The sequence below is a fragment of the Elephantulus edwardii genome, unplaced genomic scaffold (assembly GCF_000299155.1).
Source record: "Elephantulus edwardii isolate Elephantulus edwardi_28Jun2011 unplaced genomic scaffold, EleEdw1.0 scaffold00049, whole genome shotgun sequence".
In the NCBI taxonomy this organism is placed as follows: domain Eukaryota; kingdom Metazoa; phylum Chordata; class Mammalia; order Macroscelidea; family Macroscelididae; genus Elephantulus; species Elephantulus edwardii.
In genome coordinates this window covers 1,622,607-1,649,290 of record NW_006399799.1, presented here as the reverse complement: position 1 = coordinate 1,649,290, position 26,684 = coordinate 1,622,607, and the positions used below count along the sequence as shown (strand labels likewise).

General features: G+C 45.4%; 1 protein-coding gene across 1 annotated transcript in view; it reads left to right on the top strand.

Moving 5' to 3' along the window:
* Positions 1–26,684, top strand: part of CSMD2 (CUB and Sushi multiple domains 2) — a 972,861-nt gene that overhangs the window by 595,888 nt on the left and 350,289 nt on the right. Inside the window, 3 exon segments of the mRNA XM_006886423.1 lie at positions 2,109–2,212; positions 5,399–5,511; positions 19,031–19,213. Coding sequence (XP_006886485.1) covers positions 2,109–2,212; positions 5,399–5,511; positions 19,031–19,213 — 400 coding nt within the window.

Sequence of the window (26,684 nt, the reverse complement as noted above, 5' to 3'; positions counted from 1 at the left end):
TATTGGTGGGTTTGAACTTCCAGACTTTCATTTCAACTAGCAGCCAAGTCCTTAACCACTATGCTGCCAAAGCATTTTAGAATATTGTTACACAACCCAGCACTTGGTCTCTTGGCTTTCCCACACTCAGTGGTGTTGATCCTGGAATAAAAATCTCAATGCCACATCCTTGCTTGAAGCTCTTCCCTTACTCTCTTTAACTAGTCTGTAGGACAAAGGCCAAATCCTTATTATGTCAGGCTGCCCACCATAATCTGACTTGATCTTCTTCTCTCATTTCCCTTTCCTTTCACTTAGGCAAGCCCAATTAGAAAACAAGCAAGCAAACAAAACCAAATCAGAAGAGTCTATGTGTTGATTCTAACTCCTGGCAACATTATGTTACTAGCTCCACTTCCATGATCCTCCTGGATGAGTTTAAACCACCAACCTTTCAGTTATTTCAATTATTAATGAAGCACTTAACCCTTTGTACTACCCAGGAACGAGGAGAAGTATCTGGAAAAGTCATGCCATCCATGCCCCTTCTTTTCCCTCGGGCCGAATAACCTTTCCTTATTTATCTCCTCTGACATTGTCATACTCATGCTCCCCCAGAGACAGCCCTGCTCACCTGCATATCCAGTCACCAAATCTAAGTGTCACCAGAGTCTGAGGCTCTTCTCATTCTTATTGATGCCGTGGGAACACCCTCCACTGCTCATCTAGACTTTCACAAAGCCTCAGAACCGTCCTTGCCACTTCTAGACACCCTCCTGTCCTGTCACTTTGCACACCAGCTAGAAGACATCACTCCATCGCATAACCTCACGATTTAAAATCCTCCTACTGCTCCTCCCTCAGCACATACAGTAATTCCTTGATGAGGAGGTCATGGTTCTGAGTCTCCTAAGTCATCTTCTCGATCTGACTGCCCAGCCACATTGACCCCTACAGTGAGGGTAGCAAGTGCATCCCACTAATGTTTGAAGACTTACCTCTGGCAGACATTCAGCAACTTGTTTTTCTGGAATGCATCATTGCTGCCAGAGCGTAGGTCCTACCCACTCCATTCCTTCCTAGAAGGTCTCTCTCTCTCCTTGCCATCCCTCTCTGACCTGGTGGAGTCTCCTGTATCCTTCAGAATCCCCTCAGACAACACCATCCTGACTAGCTTCCCTTTCTTCCCCAGCAGAGGTTGGATGAGACTCCTCCTCTGTGCCATCATAGATCTTCAGTATCCTGCCAAAGTATTTATCTCCTGATGGTGTAAATAGTTAAGTGCTCAAGACTATTATCCAAAAGCTTGACAATTCAGGCTTACCCAGAGACACCTCAGGAGACAACCCTGCCCATCTGCTTCCCTTGGGAACTCTGTGGAGCACTGTTTTATCTCTGCAGCGCCCAGTGTTGCATGAGTCAGAGGTCTCATTTTTTTGTTTTGATTGTGGTTATCAGTCTGCTTTTCTACCTCCTCTATGCACTGAGGGCAGAAATCACCGCTTACTGTTGAAACTCTACCTCCCCCCTAGCATATGGTGAGTGTTTAGTAAATATTTGTGGGAGATAGAATGAAAACAAGTGGAGAAGAGGAAAACTAGTTGAAATCTCCTTTCTGGAACAGTCTTTTATTCAACAAATAAACAAACAAGAAATTGAGAAAAGCAGTCAGAAGAGAGACAGAGGGAAACTTCTATGAGTCCCTGGGGACAAAATAGCTTGGATTCCACATGTGGCCTGAAAATTGCCACCAAACGCACAGGGATTTCTGTGCATTGGACCATGAAGAAAGAGTATAACGGTCTTGCAGTCAGACAGATGTGCCTGGTGTTGCCATAGCAGCTCTCAGAATTGGCCAGATGTGCCATGAATATCTCGGGAAAAATCAGGGGCCCCAGAGACTTTTAGTGCCTGCAAAGAAACCATTTACTCTCCCAGAGGCAGCATGGAGATGGTCAACTCACAATGAGCATTCTGTAGGGGAGGGTCGCCTTTGGCATTAGGACACATGCTGGAACATTCTTACCACCCTCAAGGCTGTGGAAATCTTCCTCTATTCTTTTTGAATTAAGGAAAAAGTCTCCTGTCATAGCCACTGCCTGCTCCCTAATGCTGTACTCCCTCCCTAGGTGATCAAGCTCGCCTTTGAGGAGTTTGACTTGGAGAGGGGCTATGACACCCTGACAGTCGGGGACGGTGGGCAGGACGGGGACCAGAAAACGGTTCTCTACATGTAAGTGAAGCGGTGTGTTTAGCGGGGAGAGTGGGGTAGTACGTGCATCTTGACAGTGGGTGAGGGGGATGCGCTTGCTGAGTCCTACCTGGTCCCTCAGGTGCCCTGCTGTAAGGACAACCCCTGCAGCACTCCTGACTTTCAGAATAATCCCAGCTCTACTGGGAGGAAAGAGCTAGATCATAATCTCACTGGAAGTTGAAAACCAATAAACAAACTCAGAGGGATCAGGAGAAATAAGAGCTTTCATGTGGAGCCTGGAACTTTCCACTTTGCTCTCTACTTTTATGCAGGTCCCGCTCCTGACACACAACACTTTTTACTCAGGGCTCTTAGTTCCTAATAGTCGAGAACAAAGACAGTAGAAGCATTTTGCTATGCATGCTCAGAAAAGTAGACTATTTCCAAAAATTGGGATCGTGTAAACATAGTAAGGTCATTTTCTGAACCCAATGAAGAGAAGTTATATGACATGATCTCGTCATGGGATATGTGACATTAATACTAGGCTTTCCTGGGATTCTAGAGTGTTTTGCTCTTGGGGAACCACTGAATCTCCTTTTCTTTCCTACCACCAGTGGTCTGACATAGAGACAGAAAAATGATCCTAATCAGTGCGTGTGACCAAGTTTCAGAGAGACATGTCTGTGCCTGATAAACTGTCCTGCCAAGAAGAGGAAAAGGAGTGAACACAACATCTATTATGTGCTCAAGCCCTGGATGAGAACTTTTACATCCAGTTTCTTAGTTAATTCCCACAATGGCTCTGTGAGGAAAAGTGTTATTATTCCCACTTCACAGGTGCAGAGCCTGAGTTTGGAGTTCCTGAATGTCTTACAGAAAATTGCAAAAGACAGCAGGAGGGAGAACTAGCACTTGAGTCCATGTCTCCTGATTTCTGTCAAGAGTCCCATCCCATGTCATACCCTTCCCACTAGCTCCTGTCCAAAACTGTCAGGTTTTAGTGCTAAATGAGAAGAGACTCCTAGTAAAAGTCAGCTTGTCCTTGTGTCAGACTGCCCTGGGTGCATCTCATTCTTTCCTCCTAACTACCTGGAAAAGATGCTATGATGGCATTTAAGTAATATCTTTATATTGCCCACTGAGTCAGGTGGTATGGACTGGCACTCGGGGTCTGTCATAACAAAACTGTGAAATGTGGGCCCCGGAAGGACCTGACCTCCACCCTCCCACACCCCTGCTTGGTACATTCTTGTCACTCACCTTCTTCCTCGACTTGCTCTCTGTATAGATGAGTCCATCTTCATGTGCCTGAGATTCCTGAATCCCAATTCCATCTTCTCCTGTGACTGCCTGTGCTTTGTCACAGAGGAAACCTTAGCACACTAGGGCCAAGAAAGCACTTCTAGGTCCAAAAGATCAGCTTTCTCATTTCACATTGAGGGGAAAAACTCAGAGAAGCTCAACCCCTTAGCCAAAAGTCCAACAGCAAATGAATGTGCTTGTACATAGGTCTCTAGCTCAGTTTGGTTTCAGTGAATTCCAGTGCATTCTTAGTTATGGGGTGCTGAGGTTCTCCTCATCACTCCTAATTCCCACTAGGTCATCATTAACTTCAAACATATAAAAAAAAATAGTAGGTTCTTTTGTTATCCTAATTGAGTCTACAGTTATAATTAAGAACACAATGATCTTGGCCTCTCCCTTTGCTCACTTGCTTACCAGTATCCCCCTGTCTTGAGCTGGCACTGACCAGGCTTTGCTTCTTATTCCGTGCAGAATGTTAAGCTCAAAGCTTAGACAGCCTACCTTAGGGATGTTACGTGGGCCAGGCTACCTTATATTGTTTTATGCCACCTTCAACCCACAGCCCCCATGCTGTGGTGGTCATCTGTCTGCCAATGCAGCAGTCCCTCCACGCTTGTGGTGGTGGTGTAGTTAGGGCTGTTTAGTCACGGTCAATTCATAGCAATCTTACGTCTGACGGAACAAAAAAATCCCTGCCCGATCCTGTACCATCCTCACAAACAATGCTGTGCTGCTTGAGCCCACCGTTGCAACTGCTGTGTCAATCCACCTCATTAAGGGTCTTCTTTTTGCTGAGCCTCTAATTTATCAAGCATGATGTCGTTCTCCAGGGACAAGTCTCTCCTGACAGCACATTCAAAGAATGTGAAACAATTCTGCCTTCCAAGCCTCCAAGGAGCATCCTACTTTGCCCTTCTTCCACGGCAGGGGGTTGAACCCCAGCTCCTGCCCATGCTGGGGCCTTCTCTAGTCCCAAGAGCAGAAAGGGAACCAGTCTCTAAAGAGTTTTTCTTCTGGAACTCCCCACTCCAGCCTGCCCAGTGGGTTCTTGGTTCTCCAGCTGTTGAGCAATCACTGATCTTGGGGAATTCACTGCCCATTTTGTACCTCTGTTTTCCCATCTGTACAGTGGAGATGACAATCCCACTTCTCTGGACTCCAGTAAATGAGAGAGTGGATGGAATTTGGTCAGTACAATGTCTGACTCTGGTAGGTGTGTGGTGAATATGAGTTGGATCAGAATCCTGTCCAGACCTAAATGAAGCCCTGGAATGATGGCTGCACATTAAACCTCATCTCTCACATGAAATGAAAAAGATAGCTGTCCTCCAAAAGAATGTCTGCATTTCAGACTAAGGAAGTGGATTTCTGTCTGTGTCTTTTCTACAATTCATACAGGAAACTAAAGATCAGTAGAGTATAAATACCCTTCATTTGGATCCTGCTGTTTCTATACCCAAAGAGCTCTGGGGCAACACAAAGATTAAAATAAAACACTTACTGAACTGTTAACTGAAAGATCATTAGTTCAGATTCACCAGTGCCTATATAGGGGAAAAGACCTGCTAATTCGCCCCTGTAAAAATTATAACCTTACAGACCCTATAGGGAAATTCTGCTCTCTCCTATGGGCTTGCTAAGGATTGGCAATGACTCAATGGAACACAACAACGAAACCCGTCAGTCTGGAGCAAATGCAGGAACAGATCTCCCTTGTGAGCCCAGGGGTCTATGCTAGAGAGCCACAGGAGAGTGAAAGCGGGTGCTGCAAATTCAATGGCAGAAACAGTGTGGGGCTTAGAAAGTGCCTGCATGGGCCTGGGTCCCAGATATTCCCTCAGATGTCTTTGGTTGGGCATTATTCATATTAGGGTGCCTTGGTGGGGTGTGCTTCTCTTAATTTCTCTGTCCTGACAGTCTGACAGGTACATCGGTCCCAGATCTGATTGTCAGCACCAACCATCAAATGTGGCTTCTCTTCCAGACCGATGGCAGCGGCAGCTCGCTGGGATTCAAGGCTTCTTACGAAGGTAACTGCTTCTGGTGAGACAGACAAACTTTGCATTGAGAGTCAGAGACTGGGGTCAGAAACCCTGGGTTCAAATCCTGGTTGTGCCTTCTGCTACTAATTTCCCTTCCTTAGGCAAATTCCTTGACTTCTCTGAAACTCAGATTTCTTCTTGGTTCAGTGGGTCCCCAGGCTGCTAAATACTAGCCCCACAGCCACAGGGCACATACATCAGCTCCATTATAGCCGGCTCACATAGACCTTTCACACCAGTTGTCATTGAGTATGCCATTGCTCATAGTATATCCTCTTGTGTGTCAGAGGAGAACTGTGCTCCAGATGGTTCCTGGTGGTTGGGTTTGCTGCATGCAGACCACCATGACTTTCTTCCCCAGGTACCTCTGAGTAGACTTGAACTTGAGACTCCAGTCTTTTGGTTTACAGTCCAGCCTGTTAACCACTTGACTCTTTAGACTTTTAAAAAGCTCTTTACAATCTTTAAGCCTCATTCTTTCCTTTCCTTCCCTTCCCTTTTCTTTTTTTTTTTTTTTAATCTTTAGACTAGGGGCAATTGTTTTCCACCTACACTATTTAGATGTTGAATGGTGAAGAATAAGTATGTGTGAAGGGGAAGGTACGGACCCGCCCCATAGTTGATGGCCTGAAGAGGTTGCAGTTTTAAGCTTGACCTTCATCACATGTTGGGAACTAACATTAGAAGCAAGAGATAAGACTAAAGAGATATCACTTCTTATCACCTTTCTCGACAGTGCTCTTTAACTCTTACTGATAGCTAATGCTGAGAAGGAGAAGCCAGTCCACAGAGAGGTATTAAGTTCTTATTAGGGTCTGTGGAGATCTGATGGCATGGGCCGTAGGGACCTTCACCGCTGACCCAAAGGTAACCTCCCAGTGGCTCCTCAGGAGAAAGATGAATCTCCTCCTGTGATATTCTCTGTCTCCTGCAAACCCACTGTGGGGCCAGCGATGTATCACTTAGGATTTGATTGCAGTAAGTTTGAGTTTTTTGATACTAGACACTACGCGAGCACTAAGAGAATGGTTGCACATCTCTACCCTCACATGAAGGAGATGTGCTCCAGCAGTGAGACAGGGTAGACAGATAGGACATTAAAGCAAGATAGCTGCCACAGACCGAGCCGGTAGGAGTACAGAGAAGTGCTTGTGAAAGACCTTAATGAGATGATGAAGATCTTTAAAATTATTGGGTAGCTACCAGAGTTCAGGGGAACTCTTTTTTTTTTCCCTTAGTTCAGGGGACCTCTTAAAGAGTTGAGAGTCTTAGAGGAACTACAACCAGGGTCCTCCTTAGAGGTAGGGATAGGAAAACTTTGTCTCACATATTTTGGACATGTTGAGGGGGCGGCGGGAACCAGTCCTTGGGGAAAAAAAGAAGACACCGGGCTGGGTAAAGTAGAGGGTCATTGAGAAAGACAATCCTCAAAGAGATAAATTGAGACAATGGCTGCAACAATGGGCCTGACTAAAGACCCTGCGTGTGGTGCGGAACAGGGCCGAGTTCTGATCTGTTGTTCACAGGGTCGCTGGAGTCAACTCGTTGGGACCTAACAATAACAACAACAACAGGTTGTAAGTGATGCAATAGTTAAAACATTCTCAGCCGCTAGCAAAAAAGTGATTAGCGTTTCTAGTCTCTCCATAATTGCCTTGGAAGAAAGACATGACCGTCTCCTTCCCAGCTGTCGAAACCCTTTGGAGCACACTTCTACTGTGACACACGTGGAGGTCTCCCCAAGTTAGAATCAACTCCAGGACAACTCGTAAGGGAGAGATGGGAAGAGAGGAGCGAAGGTGTAAGACTGAAAATTCTACATGAAAATATGTAAGAGGGCAACCCAAAGCTCTAATGAGCACCTCCAAAGGACTCCTATGAGCTCTTTGGAAACCTCATCTACTCTATCCCCCAGCGTACAAAAGCAAATTCTGAGTCCTCACACCGGAACCTATCCTCTGTCTCCAAACTGTGTGCAAGGGAAGTTAGCCCAGAGTTCCTGCTCTAACACTCTGATACAAACCCCAGTGCCACTGGGTGGATAGTGGATCTGCTGTCCTAAGAGAAGAAACCAAAGGTCGAAGTGAGACAGAGTAGCAGACAGAACATAACTGTAGAGTAAGTAGTGCCAGATTCAAATCTGCTGCTATGACTTCTTAACTCCATGGCAAGGCATGGAATCTCTGTAGGCCTCTATTTCTTCATCTGTGAAAGGAATATAATGACATGGCCTTGCTTATTGGGCTACCGTGAAGATTAAGTTAAGATGAAGAATGTGAAAATTAGAAATGCTGCAAATTGCAAAGCGGTTTGGCAATAACTATTGAGTGAGTTAATGGGGAGGTGGTTAAATGAATAGGCTCTTTGGCTGCATAAAGTGACTCGAAAGCAGCAGTTGCAAGATTGAAAGAGCACTAGAAGAGAAATTCAGGGCCAAGCTCTGTCACTCATTCCTTTGAAAATTAGGATGGGTGTGAATTTGCCGGGACTGGATTTGGACTTGAAGTTGTTTTCTCCTACTTCTAAAATTCTATGGATGATCTGCAGTAAATGTTCGCAGAAGTGGGGAGGATAATTCCATGTCTCTCATGTGCCCTTCATCTCCCCATATTTAATCAATGGCTTGCAGAAGACATAAATAATATGAGCTAGAAATGGGGCAACAGTATACCAATGGTCAGACAAAGCATGCAGAAACATCTTGACAAGATAGAACCACTGGTTTAATTAACAAGGTAAGATAAAATGAAAGAATTAAAAAGCCCTGTTACACGACTTAGAAATTTAGCCACTAGAATTTATGCCTGCGTTGGTTGCGCTTTCTTCTTGACTGAGAATCTAGCTTAGAGGTGAGGACCTCCACTTGAGACAGACAAGGAGAGGACTTAAGTCAAGCCCCGTGAGAAAGGTTAACATCCTCTGAATGTTTACTCCGGAGAAAGGCAGGCTCGGGGGAATCTGGAGAGCTGTGTCTAAATATTTGAAGGGCTGTCATATAGGAAGAGGAGTTAGGCGTGTTTGGTGTGATCACATTGGAAAAGGAAGGGACATAACACTTGTTGAGAGTCTGCTCTGTACGAGAAGCTTTATGTTGCATTTCTCAGGGTTTTCAATGGTGTCACGCCTGGGACACCTCGCCAGGTTGGGTGGGGGCTGCCTAGCCAGGAGACTTCTGCTGCTGCTACTTCCATGGGTTTGGGGTTGGGTTTTTTTGCTCTCCTTTGTTCTCTTTTATTCCTTGTAGCCTTTTCCACAAAGGGGATTGTAGCTAAACATTAATTTGAAAAAACACTGCTTCATCTCCTTCAGGCTCACAACTACGCTGTGGCTTCTCTTCTATGGAGGAGAAATCTGTGACCCAGAGAGGTAAAGTGACTTGTCCTTGGTCCCACAGCATGTGGAACTGGGATTCAAGCCCCTGTCTGTCTCCACATCCTGTGACTTCTCTATTACATCGATAGACACCGAATGCCAACTCCTTACTAAATCTTTGTGGAAATCTAAGCATTTCTTCAATCAAATGGAAAAAGTGATCTTCTCAGATTCCAAATCTAGATTCACAAAGCTCTCCTTTTATTTAAAAACAAACAAAACAGAAACAAACCTGGGATGGCAACTCATCATGCCCTTGAGATTTAGGATCAAATACATTCATATGGCCTCCAAGGTTCTCCAGGATAACAGTTCCAAACCACCCTCTGTCTCCTAAGAATCCATTCGAAACAGATTGCATGTTGTTGTTGTTGTTATGTGCCGTCGACCCTATGTACAACAGCCCTAAACTCCGCTCTGTCCTGTGCCAATCGCACTGTCTCTGACACTCCCATCCCAATTATCCCAGTCACTGAATCAATCCACCTCATAGAGGGCCTTCCTCTCCTGTGCCGTCCCTCCACCCTCCCAAGCATGATGTCCCTCTCTAAGGACCAGTCTCTCCTCACAACATGTCCAAAGTAAGTTAGACGGAGCCTCAGAATCCTTGCCTCCAAGGAGCCACCCGGGTTAACCCTCTCCAGGACAAATCTGTTTGTTTTCCTAGCAGTCCATGGTATTCTCAATACTCTTCTCCAGCACCACAGCTCAAAGGCATCAATTCTCCTTCTATCCTCCTTGGTCATTGTCCAACTCTCTGATGCATGACAGGTGATTGCGAAGACCATGGCCTATATCAGACGCACCTTAGTCTCCAGAGAGACACCACTGCTCTTCAGCACTTTGGAGAGGTCCCTAACAGCAGACTTTCCCATGGCAATGCGCCTTTTAATTTCCTGGCTGCTGGTGCCAAGACTGTTGACTATGGAGCCAAGCAAACTAAAGCTGTGTACAATCTCAATCTCTTCATCATCCATCCTGATGCTGCCAATTGGTCCATTCTTAATCTCTCCACCCTTCACTGCCTCATCCATGCTTGAATCATAAAATCTAGCGGAGTGTAGTTGTAATTCTTTTTGACACAATCTCAAACAGGCCCCTTCCCTTGGCCTCATCGTGACTCAGCCATATTACTACCCATAGTCTGTCAGGTGAGAAGAGTCTACACAGTCACTAATGTCCTCATAGGCTCTGGAGCCCCTCAAACTCAGTTTATAATTGAGTTCCACTGTTGACTCCCTGTATGATCTTCAGTCAACCTTTCCTCATCGCTGAGACTCATTCTGAGTAACTATTTACTTCACAGGAGGATGCAGTATAGGGAAACACCCTGCTCAGGGCTGAACATTTAGTGAACACTCAGTCAAAAACTTGACCCTTCTTCTGTCTTCCCAGTGCAGCAGCCATTGCTCCAAGCTTCAGAGTGACCCCTGCCTCTGCCTCAGCCCTCCTTTTTTGTTTTCCTCTGAGAATTTTCTTATCTGTTTCAGGTGGTCACATCTTGTTGGTTTGTTTACAATGTTCATATACATTATGTTTCAGACTATTCTTCATTCACATAACTTTCCTTTTAATCCAGCTTCTGGGTGATTCCCAGAAGAGCTGGCTGGCTGAGCTGGTAGACTCAAACCATGTACCTTTGGGTTGGCAATCCAACTCCTTACCACTAAGCCACCATGGCTCCCTCAAGAAGGGAAAGGTAGCTAAAAGGCAAATTTTCAAAGGATGGCACAAAACATTTACAAGTAGAGACCTTCTGCTTCTACCTCTTCTTCTGGTACATCTGGCCCCATCGTCATCAATGTGCTCTTTGCCCTGATTCAGGGAGAGACAAGCTTCCTTGGGTCAGGGCAGCTGACACTACCTAAACACTCATCTACCACCAGCATCACCAGAAGCATGGTTCCTGTGGGTGAGCAAAAGGGGGTTTTATTTCCCAGAAATTCCTTCAGTTCTTCTGCTTGGCAGAATTCCAGGTCGAGCTGGTGGATTGTGGGAGGGGTACTTGGGATCTGCCAATATTTGAGCACTCAGAGTCTAGAAAACTCAGCCCCACTCCCTGGGGGCGGCCAGCTGTGGGAAATGCATTCATAGTTGCAATTGCTTTGCTTCCCAGTAGAACAAGAAATATTTAAGGAACAGGCAATTAGCACTTACCAGAAACATTATAAAATTACACACAACTTGCTAACAAGTTTTAGCATCAATCTGGGAGTCTCCCTGCTTTTCTTCGCTCTGAGCCTGGAGCTTGGCAGCCTAATGCCAAGATTAGGAGGCTGGCCCAAGGGTGGAAGTAGCCAGAGCCGTGCTCCTGAAGATAGGGAGGAGTGGGTAGATAGTTATACAGAAAGGATGTCTAGCAGTCCAGAACACTCACGTTAGAAACGGGATCCTCTATTTAGCAAACACTTCTGAAGACCCTATTCCTATTACCTGTTAGGGCACTAACAAGTACGTTTTGTACCAGGAAGCTACAAACACAAGACAATCTCTGTCTTCCTTAATTCTCTCTCTATTTTCACCACAGCATAGTAAGTCTTAGAAGAAGGGGTAAATATAAAGGTGCCCTAAATATTCCACATGACAATATTCACTGCACTTTTGAAACCTCCTCCAACCTACAGCACAACCACAAACAACAGTGGTATGGAGGATGTAGGAGCTAGAGAACAGCAAATATCTTCTACATCTACCCACATCTCCATCTCATTCATGAAACTCATGCCAAGAGATACACAGGCACGCAGAAGTGCACAGACACTCTTCATCACCAGAAGCAATAAAGCTGAATGTGGTTCCGCAGAAATCCAGCAGATCCAGGGAGGCCCCACCTACCCTGGCCCACGACCAGGAAGTAGGGCGGATTGAATAGGTCTAACACTTCCGATGGATAAGGTGCTATGCTTGGTTCTAGAAAGATGAGAAGACTTAAAAGGAGTAAGACTCCTGGACTACATCATTGACAGCCTATAAAAGAGTTTAACTAACTTATCCCTGAGCCAGCCTGTTCATGATCGTCCTCAGCCCATCCTCAAACATTGATTGAATGTTTGCTATGTGCTAGAAGCCAGAAGTGTGGAAATTGAAAAATCAGCTCTCTTAGTTCTCAAGGGACTTGTTGTTGTTGTTGTTGGGTGCCATCAAATCATACTATGTAATACATAGGGAGAAATGTGCCCCCAAAATTGCACCACCTTTTTGCAAAAGAAATACACCAGGATTATGGGAGGAGGAGCTCGTAAGGCTACCTGGGTGATTCAGAAGAGAGTCTCTGTTGGACAACACTTGAGTCAAGACTTGAAAGATGATGGAGCTTGGCCAACAGGGAAATAGGGGTGTTCATTTCAAATGGACATCAAAAGCCAAGCTAGAGCCACATAAGAGCTGCCTGGACTCAACCGATAACAATGACAACAATAACAATGAGGAAACTCCAAATTACTGTTTACCTAACATGTCCCAGCAATTGTGACAATTAAGTATTTGAATCAATTAAGTTAATCGTTAGAGAACCCAGAGAGATGGTGGTGTTATTACTACTTCCATTTTACAGATGAGAAAACCAAGGCTCAGAGAGAGAAGCAATAAGTAATGTGCCAATGGTCTTTTACTTAATGTCAGAGCCGACATTTGGATCCAGGCCTTTCTGATGTCAGAAACAAGTGCTTGTCACCATTGCACTCTTCTGGCTCCCTATGGGCCATACAGTTTAGTCGTGTATAATGAAGTTCAAGAATGTAGTGATCAGGAGCTCTGGTGTCCTAGTGGCAAGAAGCTGCACTACAATCCCAGAGGTGTGTGGTTCGAGTCCATCAGATGCTCTGCTGGAGAAGGAAGGACCATCATCTCCTCCTGTACCAGTCAGACCTGATTTGATGGTACGCACAAAAAAATAATAAAATAAAATTTAAAAAAATGTAGTGATCAAGGATAAGGGTGGGGTGAGAGGGAGGAATCACCCTGTCAAGGAGTTAAGGTTTTTATCTGCGCCTTATAGGAAAAAAAATTCTCAAGCAAAAGACAATAATAATAGTTTTGTTTTTGGTAATCTCAGGATGCTTTGTAGAGTATGAAATAGAGGGAGAAGGCAGAGAACCACCCAGGAAGCTTTGACAGTCATCCAGGTGAGATATTTAAGAGACTGAGCTAGGGCAGTGAGGGAAGGAAAAGATGGACATCAGAGTGTGCAGAGATGCTCCACAGTGAGAGGGTGAGAGCTAGGTGACCAAGTCCTGCGGCTCCGCCCTAGACAACCTCTAGGAAGCTTTTTGACACTCCCAACTCCAGGCCGAGCTTCCTCCTCAGGTCATGTGGTCAGGTCTGCCTACCCACAAAGTCCTCACCGTTTATCTTGGATTTGAGGAAGAAAGTACCCTACGTTCCAGGTATGCTGCTAAGCTCTGAGTATACTAAGCACAATGATACCTGATCAATCCCTCGGGGAAACAAGAAACAAAGAGACCTGAAAGGCAGGTGAGGGTGAGTCAGTGTCGGTTTGTCCCTGATCACAACCAGAGAGTAAGTTCCTGATCCTCTCGTTGCTCTATTCCCATCATCTGGCCCGTTATGAATGTTGATGGAGTTGTTGTTAGGTGCCATCATGTGGACCCCGACTCATAGCCACCTAGTCTGTGTGTACAACAGACCAAACCCTTGCCTGATCTTATACCATCCTCACAAGCTCTCCTGTCCTTAAACCCACTTTTGCAGTCACTGTGTTCATCCATCTCATTGGGGAGCTTCCTCTCTTTTGCTGACCCTTTATTTTTCCAAGCATGATTGCCTTCTCCAGTGACGGGCCCCTCCTGGTAACATACCCACAGTGTATGAGCTGAATGGATAAGTAGTTACAAAGGGTGCTCAAGTGCTGTGAACAGAGATAATAGAGTGTTAGGAAAGAAAAGAAAAGGGGAAATCTGAGCTGTGAGGTCATGTTGGGAAAATCTAAGATCCATGACCAGGACAAGCAGCGTCAAGGGGGTAAACATTTTAAGCTAAAATCTGTAGTGTGGGGCATTTTCTTTATGAAAGGTGTGGAACAGGAGGCACTCAGGCTGCAGAGAAATGAAAAAACAAAGGAAGCCTCCCCCATTTGAAGAGGCAGCAAGTTGCAGCTCAGACTCGGCCTCCTGGCTTCCTTAACACCGTTCTTTCCTCCTTGGGGCACATCAACTAGTCTGTGAATCTATGGAGACACATGATGTGATTGCTTCTGTGAAGATGTTTGTCGTGATCGAGGATTCCAAGTTGGAATCAGAAATGAAAAAACCTGGGGATGAGAAGACAGTGAAGCTGATCAGAGATGATAAGGATAGAAGAGCCGAGAAAGGAGAAAGCAAACAAACGCTGGTGGTGGCGCTCAGGCAGGGTGGAAAGGAATCAGAGGCAGCACTCTGTTAGAGTCGAGTCGGAGGTTTCTTTTTGCAGCTCATGTTTCATAGTGTGATTGCTGTTGGTAGGAAGAAGAGAAAGAGAGCACTTATAAAACAAAATTATGTGAAATCTGGTAGTGGGACATTTTATGCTTAATTTCTTCCAAGTCCAAATCTGGTTTCTCTTTCTGGAATCCTGTGTCTCTCTCTCACACTTGGTCGGCACCTGACCAGGAAACGTGTGGCCAAGCACCTGAGGCTGGAAGTGGGGCCCCAGGACTCCTCTACAGGAAGGCAGGTAGGGGTGATGTCAGGCTTGGAGGAAAGGCCCAGACAAGGACGAGAGATGTGCAGGGAAAGAGAAGTCCTTTCCTTGCTCACTCTCCTCCACTGTCACCCACCACTCCCTGCTCTGTTCTTCTCGCCTCCTCACCCCAACACACAATCTAACTCAGAAAACCCCACTTATGCCTTGAACCTCTTTGCCAAATGTTCCCTTAACCTGACCTCCCCTCGAGGTGACACCAAACTCATTTCTTCACGCCTTATAACGTCACGCTTCACTAGCATATGAGAGGTGGGGACATGTCCTAAGACCCCAATGCCATGCTACCTATATGTGAACCTATTTCATTTCTATTTATGCCATCTCTACCTCTAACACTTTCTACCCCCATCACCAGTTGTCCTTTCATCTCTGTGCCAAGTCCTGTCATCATCCGGCTCTTCACTTCCTTGATTTTTTCCATCCCTTCCAGTCCATTCCCCAATGGCTGCAGCAGACTTGGCTGTCCAGCACCTCCTGTTCTTTTCTCCTCTTCTCTTCTCTTTTCTCCTCTCCTCTCCTCTCCTCTGCTCTCCTCTCCTCTTCTCTTCTCTTCTCTTCTCTTCTCTCCTCTCCTCTCCTCTCCTCTCCTCTCCTCTTCTCTTCTCTTCTTTCTCTTTTCTTCTCTCCCTTTCTCTTCTGGGACCCTTGTTCCCTTTAGCTTCCTCACCTGTTACTTCCCCCGCATTCTTGGTCACCATTCTTTCCTTCTCTATTTCCTCTTAGATCATCTTTCTGATGTTCTTTCCCTCTTTTGCCTAAATTCCTTGCATTACACTTAAGCTTCCTCCCCCTCCCCATCTCTTTGGAGTTCTTGATTGATGCAAATGGTTAATGCCATCAGATGCTTACTGAAAGGTTGGAGGTCAAGTCTGCTCAGAGGTACCTTGAAGAAAGGCCTGGTGACCTGCATATTAAAAATCAGTCATTGCAAACCCTGCAGCACACAGTTCTACTCTGACAGAGATGGAGTTGCCATTAGTTGAAGATGATTCAGTGACAGCTAGTTGTTGTTTGTTCTCCTTGCTCTGTTAGTTCTCCCTTCTCCAAATCAGACCACACCCCGCAGCTGTTCCTGGTTCTCCTTCCTCCGCCCTCACGTGGCCCATGGCGCTGAGGACTGCTGGGTATGATGCATGGCCTGCTCGGGGCTGTGCTTGTGAGTGAGTGATCTCCACTCTGTGGGCCCAGGCTGAATATCTCGATCCATGGACCCATGAATTCCTCTTCTCCAGGTGACCATTTCCGACAGCATCAAGTTCGTATTTCTCTCCCTTTCCGCAGAGACCATGACCTCCTCCTCTTAGGAAATAGAGTCTCCATGATGGTAAGCTCTCCCTCAGACACCTGCCATCCTAGCTGAAAACTCGCCCTGACACCCTTCTCCCTCTTTGCTCCTGTCGTGGGACAAAGAGACGCCCTGGCCTCATGACCAGGCCTCCACAGTGCTCCAATTCCCATTACCGCTGTTCCTCATTTTAATCACTTTCTGCTCTTCCCTAGCACTCCAGTGTGGTCAAAGGTCTGCATTTTTAAAACCTTTTTTTTTAACTTTCCTTCAGTTGAGCTACACTCTTCATTCACTGTCAAGAAATTTCTTTCTTTTCTTTTAATTGAGATTTTAATGTAAGTTTGTAGAGAACTTGGATTTCCATTCCTGCCCACTACTCCCCAGCCTCAGTTCATTTTTCTCTTTGAAAAGAAAAAAGAATCTTTCATTGTTTGAAAATCACCTGCTCTTCCTCTTACCTCACTCATCCCCTATTGGACTTTGAGTCCTCTCTTATACTTAATCTACTCTGTTGAGTATCGACAAAACCTGCTACCACTAACCTGCTTTTCAATCCTATCTCAACTTGCCTGCAACATTTGGTGCCCTTGATCTCCTTCAAGTTCATTTTCTTCCCAGTCCCTGTGACCCAATTCTCCCCAGAATTTTCATCTTTCCAAAAGACCTGCTTTCCCCTCTGTTCTGTCTTAGAATCATTCCTCTTCTCACTCTCTGAGTGGTCAATTTCTTCTCATGGTTTCTCTTACTGTCTATCAGCTGAATTCTCATACCTGTAACTCTACAACCTTTTCCTGATTGTAAGACATTTGTAGCCACTTTATAGATACACCCACTTGGCACCTCAAATCCCACATGCCCTGCGATGGCCCTGCATCCAGACCTGCTTTTCTTGTGTCCTCATCTGTCTCGTGTGTTGTCCCATATGGTCAACATCATGCAGGTTTTGCTATTAACCAACAGTGAACCAGTTGTTGAGTCTGGTAAGACTCTGTGTGGCCCTCTGGGTGTCCGAGCAGAACTGTTCCATTGGGTTTTCAATGGCTGGCTTTTCAGAGGTCAGTCGCCAGGACTTTCTTCCAAGGCACTTTTGCGTGGACTTGAATCTCCATCTTTCACTGAGCAACCAAGCACATTAACCATTTGTACCACCCAGGAGCTAACTTTCTGAATCCTCATCAGTAAACCTGCAGCCTAGATTTTGCTCAGGATCTAGTTCTAGCTCCCTATGTTAAGTGATTTTATGTAGCTCTAGGAATTCTTGGTTTCATGGACATGACCATCCTGTCCACTGCTTCAAATCGAGAGAAAGTGTGTGTGTGGGGGGGGGGGGGGTTAGGGCTGTTGTGCATAGGGTCGCTATGAGTCGGAAACAACTTGACGACACATAACAACAACAACAGATGTGAGTCTAGAGGGTGAGGCCAAGGAAAAAGGAGATGAGATGTTTGAGAACATTGCCTTTGGTTACAGACTTCCCCCAACCCTCACACTAGAGGACCCTGGAGATTGATCAGTTAACACCAACATGAAGCTCAGTTATAGAATGCCTTATCCTGTCAGCTCTCATCAGGGAGCTGGAGGACTTAGCATTGTTGACAATCCAAACACAAGGAGCCATAGTTCTAACACGCCAGTGCCTGAAGCTAGTGTGAGCAAAGAACCCAACAGATGTGGGGCTCTGCAATTTGCAGAATCCTCCCTATTAGAATCACACACAGAAGCTTCTAGGGCATGCTTTCTTGACATCCCATAATGATGCCTACAGAAAAGTTGGTTCCTTTTTGACCTATGAGCCCTGGGAAGGTGTTCACCAAACTGCCGTCACAGAACTCTCACAGTCTGCACCTCACTGTCTGCCACTTCTTTTGCGACCTCCCGTCTTTCTTGTGGGACACTCGCCTCCTTGGGAACACAGCCCCTCCTCCTCCTCACTTCTCTTCTTCCTCTCTCCCTTCCTCCCTCTCCTATCCTACCTTCAATCCTCATAGCACTAAGAAAGAACTTGGGGGGCTTTGGCCATCACTTACTGGCTGACCCTTTAGAAGCCAAGCTGGGCACTTCTCTGAGACCCCAGAGGAAGGTGTAATGGTCCAAGCAGCCTCTTCACCTGGAGGCTCCTAATAGATCCTGTGAGGCAGCCAGCAGCTCAAGCTTGCCGAGTGAAGCCTCATAGCACTCTCTCTCAGAATCCGTGCCGTGTCTGACTCCCAACTATTGAATCAGATGAACTTTGAAAGCATACTCAGTGAGTCATTTGTTTCATCTCACCTGCTCTGGCTCAGTCTGTTATTAAATATCATTGTGGAAATGCTTCCATATGAGAAAGCAGTGGACCTTACTCTCACTTAAGGATAAAGACAGCGTAAATGAGCTGCCTTCTCGTCCTCACCATCTCAGGAACTGACTGCCTGCATTCAAGACCTAGCAAGTTAGGTTCATAACCCAGGTGCAGAGTCCAGCTCAGTAAGGGAGTCGCCAGACTGTGAGACATGTTACTACTTCTGGTGGCAGTTAAGCCACTTTCCCTAAATAAAAATATCCCAGTATGAAGAGTACTTTGGTGTGCACGGAAGATCAGATGCTTGATACCGAGAAGGCCCATTCATTTAGGGATTTTTTTTGTGTGTACCCTCAAGTTGGTCCTAACCCATTGCTGACCCTCGGGTGGATGTTCAGAGGCAGTAATAACAGGAGGAAATTACCTATCGTTCTCCTACACAGTAGTAACTGGTGGATTCAAACCATGGGCCTGCATGTTGTCAGTGCAGTCCTTTACCATTAAGCCACCAGAGCTCCCTTCATTCAATAGAGGAAGCTGCATTTAATCAGACGAGACCTGGTAGTGTAGCATGCTGAGCTATTAACTAGAGGTCAACAGTTTGAACCCACCAACCTGCTCCAGGGAAGAAAAGATAAGCAATCCTTTCTAAAAAGATCTGTAGTCTCAGAGACCCTGTGAAAAGAGATCATGAGTCAGAATCCACCCAACGGCAGTGCCTTTAGGTTTTAGCCTTTAGACAGAATATTACAGGCGGTCTGATGATTGTCATTAAATAAATATCTGTCTCTCTTGAATGCTGGCTACTGAGAACCTCCAGTTCAAGAGAGGTATCAATGTCACCTTTTGTCTCTTTTTTTGTCTTTCAGAGATTGAGCAGGGCAGCTGTGGTGACCCTGGGGTCCCCGCTTATGGCCGGAGAGAAGGCTCCCGTTTCCGCCATGGTGACACACTCAAGTTTGAGTGCCAGCCTGCCTTCGAGCTGGTGGGGCAGAAGGCAATCACATGTCAAAAGAATAACCAGTGGTCTGCTAAGAAGCCAGTCTGTGTGTGTAAGTGAATGGGGAGGCGACCACTCTGAGGGCCCCACAGAGAGGCAGGGGGCCCATTCCTAGTGAGTCCAGGGGCCCCATCCTCAAGATCCTCCAGAGTTGTGACAGTAACTTCGTGTTGGTCAGCTTCTTTTAGTCCTCGGGTAGAACTGGTCGAGTCCTCATTCCTGGCGGTGCTCTAGATGGTGACACTGGGAGTGGTCGGTTGTGGCATTTGGGGACTTTTCTTCCACGCCGTCTTACCTTCCCTGGTGATCCTCGGGAGCTAGGTAGAGGCCACTCGGTCTACCAGGTTCAGATCCAGGGAGGTGCCCTTCATCCTTGATGCTGTTGATGACACCATGCAATCAAGCCAGAGTGGATAAGACTGCAGACGTGTAAGGCTGTAGACTCTGTACCAGCATCTGACTACTGTGGGAAACTGTAGCCTCGGTAGGATGTAACACGTTTCCGAAAATCACTTCCTCTTGGAGGGACCTTTGGAAACAATGGGACTCAGGCTATCTTTGCATTGTTGGTCTTTTGGGGAAGGGGTTAAGGTTGAATACTCTGTTATAGACAACAGACTCCCTCTCTAATGGCATGATCGTGCTCTCTGGTGCAAATGATGTCATAAGTCTTGAGGCACAGAGGCACTGACGTGGGTGAGGGGCATCATTGAAAAGCCAAAGGATCTAGCTTCTCTGAGCTGTCACTTCTTATTCTCCTAACCCTCGTCATCTTATTTCCTTCATCTCTTTCAATCTGCTTCTCTTGGGGCCAGTTAAACTCTCTGTCTAATCCTTGACCCGCATGAAGGTACTTGTCTGGGCCTCTTGAGTTCTTCACAGTAGAGAATGGGCAGGACTGGAGGGGCGGAGTAGACTGGGGACTGTAGTGGAGCATCAGTCACAGCTGAGTTTGGTGTATGAGCTGGTGAGTCAGGTCATATCACAGCAATTATACTTTTCCAAACGAGAAAAAAAAAGACTGTTTGGTCTGACAAAGCATTTTTGATGACTTGTGAGCTTATTTATGTGAATATTCTTGCAGAAGTTTAAAGATCAAACTGCCCTTAGATACACATTTAACAAATCACCCTTCTTGAAAAGAGTAAAATTACGTGTTATCTGGCAGCGTCTGTTCACCAATGTGGTTGGACTGTGTAGCCATCTTGTCCACTGGGTACCCAGGAGACCAGGGGAGGGGTAACAATATTAGCAGGGAGCAACTCAGATCTGGCAGCATCCAAGACGTGAGGAGTTGTAAAGTCCCATCCTAGACAGGAGTGAGTGGAAGAAGTTAAACTCAGCAAGGGGCAGGTCAGAGGTGGAGCCTCAGAAAGTAAAGGCACCAAATGTGGAAATCTAGAAGATGTGGAATTCATCCAGGCAGAACAAAACAGGGGAACTGGAGCAGGGTTAAGCATCAGTTAAGACTGATGTGGGAGGCAGAGCCAGCCAGTCCCTTGTTCTGACTATCTGCCATTGAGAGAGCCCTAGACTCATGGCAACACTTATGTGCAGCAGGATCAAACTATTATGATCCATGGGGTTTTCACTGATGGTTTTTTTTGGAAGGAGATTGCCAGGCCTTTCTTCCTAGGTGTCTTCACCTGTAAACTCTAGTAAAACCTGTTCACCATAGAGCATTATTGTGCAAGTCTTCACTGGCAAACAGGTGATGGGTGCATCTGAGGTACATTGGGTAGGAAGTGAATAGGTGGGAATTCTACCACTGAACCACTGGGACCAGGATCAGGTTCTCTACCCACAAGCCCAGAGATACAGGTAGCAGAGTATGGGGAGGGAAGGGAGGCCCTGGGCTGGTGTGTACCACTTGGATCCTCCATGAATTCACTTGACTCTTGGAAGTAGTTGAAGATCTTTCAAGAGCCTTCAACTTCAAAGGGAGAAGGCCTGGAAGTGCTACTCCATAGGCTTCTGGCTCCCTGAGCACTGTTGACAGAGTTGAGTAGCAGAGGGGACAGAGCAGCCCCAGCCAGCAGTAGGGAATCAATGCTCCCTTTGTTTTAAAATAAGGACGTGGAGTCTGACCTGCTATTTCTGCTTCTCAGCGTTCATGGATTGTAGAGGGATTGCCTCGCTGAGGTACTTGAATCACTGAAGTATATCTGGACATTTGGGTGTCATAAAGCACAGCTTGAGTGTCAGGGATGCTGGTTTCAGTGGAGGAGGTGAGAGAACCATTTGGCCCAGTGCCTTTGTACAACATAGCAAGGTTGATCCACATTGCATCTCAGCTCTTCAGGGGCATCCAGCCCCCAAGTCAATGCTGCCTTAGGGGCTAGGCTTTGTCCTCAAAGAGCACATAATCTAACAGGTGGGGAAAATGAAGAGTTGGTGATAAGAGAGGCCTTGACACTGAAATAGCTTTAGCTTCAAATTCTGGAACACTGATTTTATTTAATCCTAGTTCGGCCCCATGATTGTGACCATTTCCTCTCTTCTCTCAAGATTTCCATTTACTGCTCTACTCTGTATAATGGTGCTCCATTCTGGCTCTAAAACCTCTCCTCCTCCTATCAGTTGGCCTACTGGATAAGGAGCTGTGCTGCAAACCCAAAGGCAGGCAGTCTAAGTCCACCAGCTTCTTGGAGGTAGAAAGCTGGGCAGGCACCTCCTACAGACCCTGAAAACCCACTAGAGGGTTAGCTATGGGTTAGTTCTGACTCCACAGCAATGAGGGAGTGAATGAGATGCTCGTATTTACAGAAAAAGGTTAACAAGCAGAATGGACGGGACCACGCAGACTAGTGACAGTTGAGTCAGCTTGGACTCATGGCGACCTCGTGTGTGTCAGAGGAGAACTGCACTCCACAGGGTTTCCAACGGCTGGTATATTTCACAGAGTAGATCACCTGACTTTTCTTCCAAGGCACCCTCATGCAAGACTCCCACCCCTAACCTTTTGGGGAGCAGCCTAGTATGTTAACCACTTGCACAACCATGGGCTCCATGGCATGCACCATCTCCATATTTTTTACAGCAAATGCTTGGAAACCACTTCGTGAAGCAGATCATTACAAAACAGGTCACATTTTGATTTAGGGATATGACATTTTGGTGTTCCGGTCCTGACTCTGGATCAAATATAACACAGTGTATGATCAATGGAAAAGGCTCGACATCCATAAACATCTACAAAAATATAAAACAGTGAAGTTCGTCTCTATGTTTTATAGAGTGGCCATAAATCTGCATAACAAAGTACCTCTACTAGAGGCAGCATGGCTGTCTACATTGTTAGGCATTGCTGTTGTTAGATGCTGTCAAGGCAGGTCCAACACCTTCTGTGTAAGAAAGACAGTAAAAAACGGTAAGAAAGACTGGGCAGTTCTCGGTGTCTCCACTACATCTGAGCCCGTTGCTGCAGCCCCCGTGTGAATCCACATCACACATTAGCCACAATAAATATTAGTACAACTTTAGCAAACGTGTTCTTCCTTTCTTAGAATGTGTAAGGGGCTTGGGAAATTATTTTGATGGCTCCAATCTCTTTGAAAGCCCAGAGAAGTGCAGGGCAGTACATTCTTTCTTCCTGAAATATTTTCTTGGAAACAGCTCCTCCTCAGGAAGCTGCCCTGCAGAGACCACACCAATACACTCTTCCCTCCTTTCCACAGCACTTTCTGCAGCAAGCAGACACTTCTGTCTCGTTTCATTGGCTTTTGAGCTGCCTCACAGTGGTAGAACTCCACAAATGGCCTTTTTTTCCTTTCCATTTTTAAGAAAGTAATATTTCTCATGATAGAAAGCATAAGAGAGAGAGAGGAAGGGAGGGAAGGAAGGAAGGAAGGAAGGAAGGAAGGAAGGAAGGAAGGAAGGAAGGAAGGAAAAGATAGAACCAGTTTCTTTCTTTTACTCTCTTGTAGTCCTTGGTTAGTTTTATCTCCAGAGACCACTGCTCAGAATCTGTTGCAAGTAGTGGTGACACATCCCATCTATTCTGCAGTCTTGTTGTCTATCGTGGGCCAGACACCATGTATTGGACTCAGAGCTACTTCAGAAGCCTGTGAAATTCACTCAACGTGGCTGCCCCAGAGAGACCCCTTTGGCCAGGTAGCCCCTGTCCTTCACCCTCCTGCAAGCTCTGTTCATTTGACGTCTTTCTTTTCAAAAGAACAAGGAGCCTTTCTAAGCAACCCTGTCCAGTTTTCCTCCACAAGAGATACAATGGGAAGAAAGATACAAATAACTCTGATGAAGCTTTGCACAATACTTGATGCTTCGTTGACAGGCGAGCAGAGCAGAACACTTCACACTTCATAAGGAAGCCAGGAAACCAATTATCAGTCCATTAGCATCCACTTTCAAAAAAGTTTCAAAACAACTTTCACCAGAAATGTGCCAAGACTGTACAAATGTGCTGTTTCCATCACCATTTTGCAAACTGCTGGTGGGAGGTGCGGCTCGTAATTGCTCCGCTCCTAATGTATATGGGGGGAGGGAGGTGAAATGTGAAGGCAGGAACCACTGAGATCTATACAGCATCCATTCCACATCCACAGGCTCAAGAGACCCAAGGAGGGAGCAGTGGGTGCTTTGGGAATATGTCTTAGAGAGTATGAACCTCAAACAGGACCTTGAAGAGTTGAGAAGTAGAGGAAGGGACATAGAGGGCAATAGTCCTCTTCTATTACCCTCCTTCCTCCACTCTCTTCTTGGAGCCGCCTTGCATGCACACATGCCTACATACATGCACACCACACACATACACACACACACACACACTCAACTGGACAAAAGGGTGGGTGGATCTTAGGGTAATCTGGAAACTGATCTGCTGGAGGTAACAGTACTCTAGAGCAGAGGTCCTCAGTCTCAACACTGTTGAAATGTTTGGGATCTGATTTTCTCTCCCCCTACCCACCCCAGAGGATTATCTTGAACTATCTTATATACTGGGGGTTTTAGCAGCACCCCTGACCTCTCTACTCACATGATACTAATAGCAACCCAGGAAAGGGAGTGTGATAACCAAAAATATCTCCGGACATTGCCATTAATCACATAAAATTACCGCAGTTTGAGAAACTAGAATAATCTGTTCTAGAATATCCCGAGAAAGAGAGTAGACCCACTGTTTTGAAGTCTGTGGAGTTGACTTTGACGCATAGCAACCTTTATAACACAAAGCAAAACGGAACGATAGAGTTTACAAGGCTACAGAGGCAGACTGTTACAGTCTCCCCAGCCCCTGGAGTGGCTGGTGGATTTGACCACCGGCCTTTAAATTGTGCTTAACTACTGTACCACCAAGGCTCCTTCCAAAGAACCTAATCTTGTCAGCTGGCAAATATGATGCAATCTTCAGATTTCTATTTTAAGTGGGGCTATAATTAACGTCTATGGAAGAATTATAATAGGGAGAACCCATGGGACTAGGAAATAATTCTGACATTTATTAAATGTTTTATCTAATTGAGAAGAAATGGCTCTTCTCCAACAACTTTATGGGAATTGGCCTTTATTCTCCACATTTCACTAGTGAAAGCAAAATGCACAGAGTAGATAGCTAATTTAAAGATTATAGAACTATTTTGTGAGGTCTGGAATTTGAATTCTTAATGGGCAGAGCATCAGTTTGAACCCAGGTTCCTATTCCAAGTCCTGAACTCTCTCCAATGCAGATTTCTAAAATTCAAGGGTTTATCTGCAGCTGCAAAGACTAAGAATTCTTAGAATTCTTAGAATAAAAATGTTGGAGCAAACTGTTGGCTGAGTTACACCCTCAAAGTAATAAAGGCTAAGTGGAGTTAAACTCAAGGAGCATAGGTCTATGAGTCCTACCAGTCTATGAGGTCCACAAGAACCATTTCTTGATCTTTTTCTCATTTTTACATTCATTCATTTATCTATCCTTTTTTCATTTATTGGTCACGTTGTTGTTGTTGTTGTTGTGTGTCATCAAGTTGAAACTAACCCCCCAGCAGGTTTTCAGAGACCATAACTGCAAGGGAGAAGATTGCCTGTTTCTCCCTCAGAGCAGATGGTAGTTTCAAACCTCATGTCTTTGGGTTGACTGAAACTCTATTCATGTGCAAAATAAGATAGATAAGGGAAGAAGAGTGTTTCTGATTGGATCCAAGATTCTACACTGGAAGACCCCTGGGAATGAGTGTGCAAGATTGGAGAGGTGATTCTGTGGAATCATTACCTATATAATGTGCTGTAACTATTTCAAGGACCTTAGGTGTATCCTAGTAGCAAGAATTCTGTTGTTGTTTTTTACAAACAAAAACATTTAAATGTGCTTTAAAGTGAAACCTGTTTCAAATGTAATCATTTACACTTGGTTATTTTCTAAAATTCATTTTTATTTTATAGTAATCTGCATACAAATTTTGCATACATTGTTTTGTCATGTACATTGTGTTTCATACATTCTTTCATTCACAGTTTGATCCCATTATTCCCATACACTGCTTTATTAAATAAATCGCCATTGATCACTATCAGTGCCCTTGCCCACCACCACCCCATCCTTTGAGGTCCCCGTAGGATCTATCCTAATTACTTCTTCCTTTCCCTCCACCCACCAAATTCTGTGACCTCATGGTTTCCCTTCCAGTCCCACCTCAGCCCCTCTGCCCTCTTTAGACTTTTATCCACATCTTACTAGTTATTCTTCTATTGTTAGAATAATTGTCCTTATGAGACTGGCATAATGCTCTCTAGTTTCTCTCTGGTTACATAGTATTTTAGAAAATCTTTGCTCCTGAGTGCTACATAGTATTCAGTTATGTTAATGTACCACAAATTCTCAATGCATTCTTTTGTTGATGGACATTTGGACTGTTTCCATTTTTTTTGCTATTGTGAGTAACAGTGCTGTTATACACTGATTAAGAAGCATTGGTGGTACAATGCTTAACTCTTCTGCTGCAGAGCAGAAGATGTGTGGTTCATGCTCACTCTTTGGCTCCATAGGAAAAAGACCTGGCAATCTGCTCTAGTAAAAATGATGGCCTAGTGAGACGGGCTCAGGATAGGGCAGGGCTCAGAGGCACTGTACATAGGGTCGCTATGAGTCGCAGGCAACTCAAAGACATATAGCAACAAGAAGGGAGCCCTCTGGGGCTGTTCTACTCTATTACACAGGGTTGCTATGAGCAAAACTGGGTCAACACCCCTAACAACAATGACAACACATAGACTCATATTCATGGACACTCTTATTTTAAGTCCTTTTAGTAGAAAAGAACATACTGTTTTGTTTTCTGTTTCAAAGTTCATATTATGTTGTATAGCTTACCATGTTAATTACATGCCTTTCGTAGTTACGGCAATGGGCATCTACAGAATATTCTATTTTATGGACTGACCATTGCCTACTAAACTAGTTTGTTTCATTCTTCTGTATGTTGTTGTTGTTATGTGCCGTCGAGTTGCTTGCGACTCATAGCGACCCTATGTACAACAGCCCTAAACTCCACTCTGTCCTGTGCCAATCGCACTGTCTCTGACAC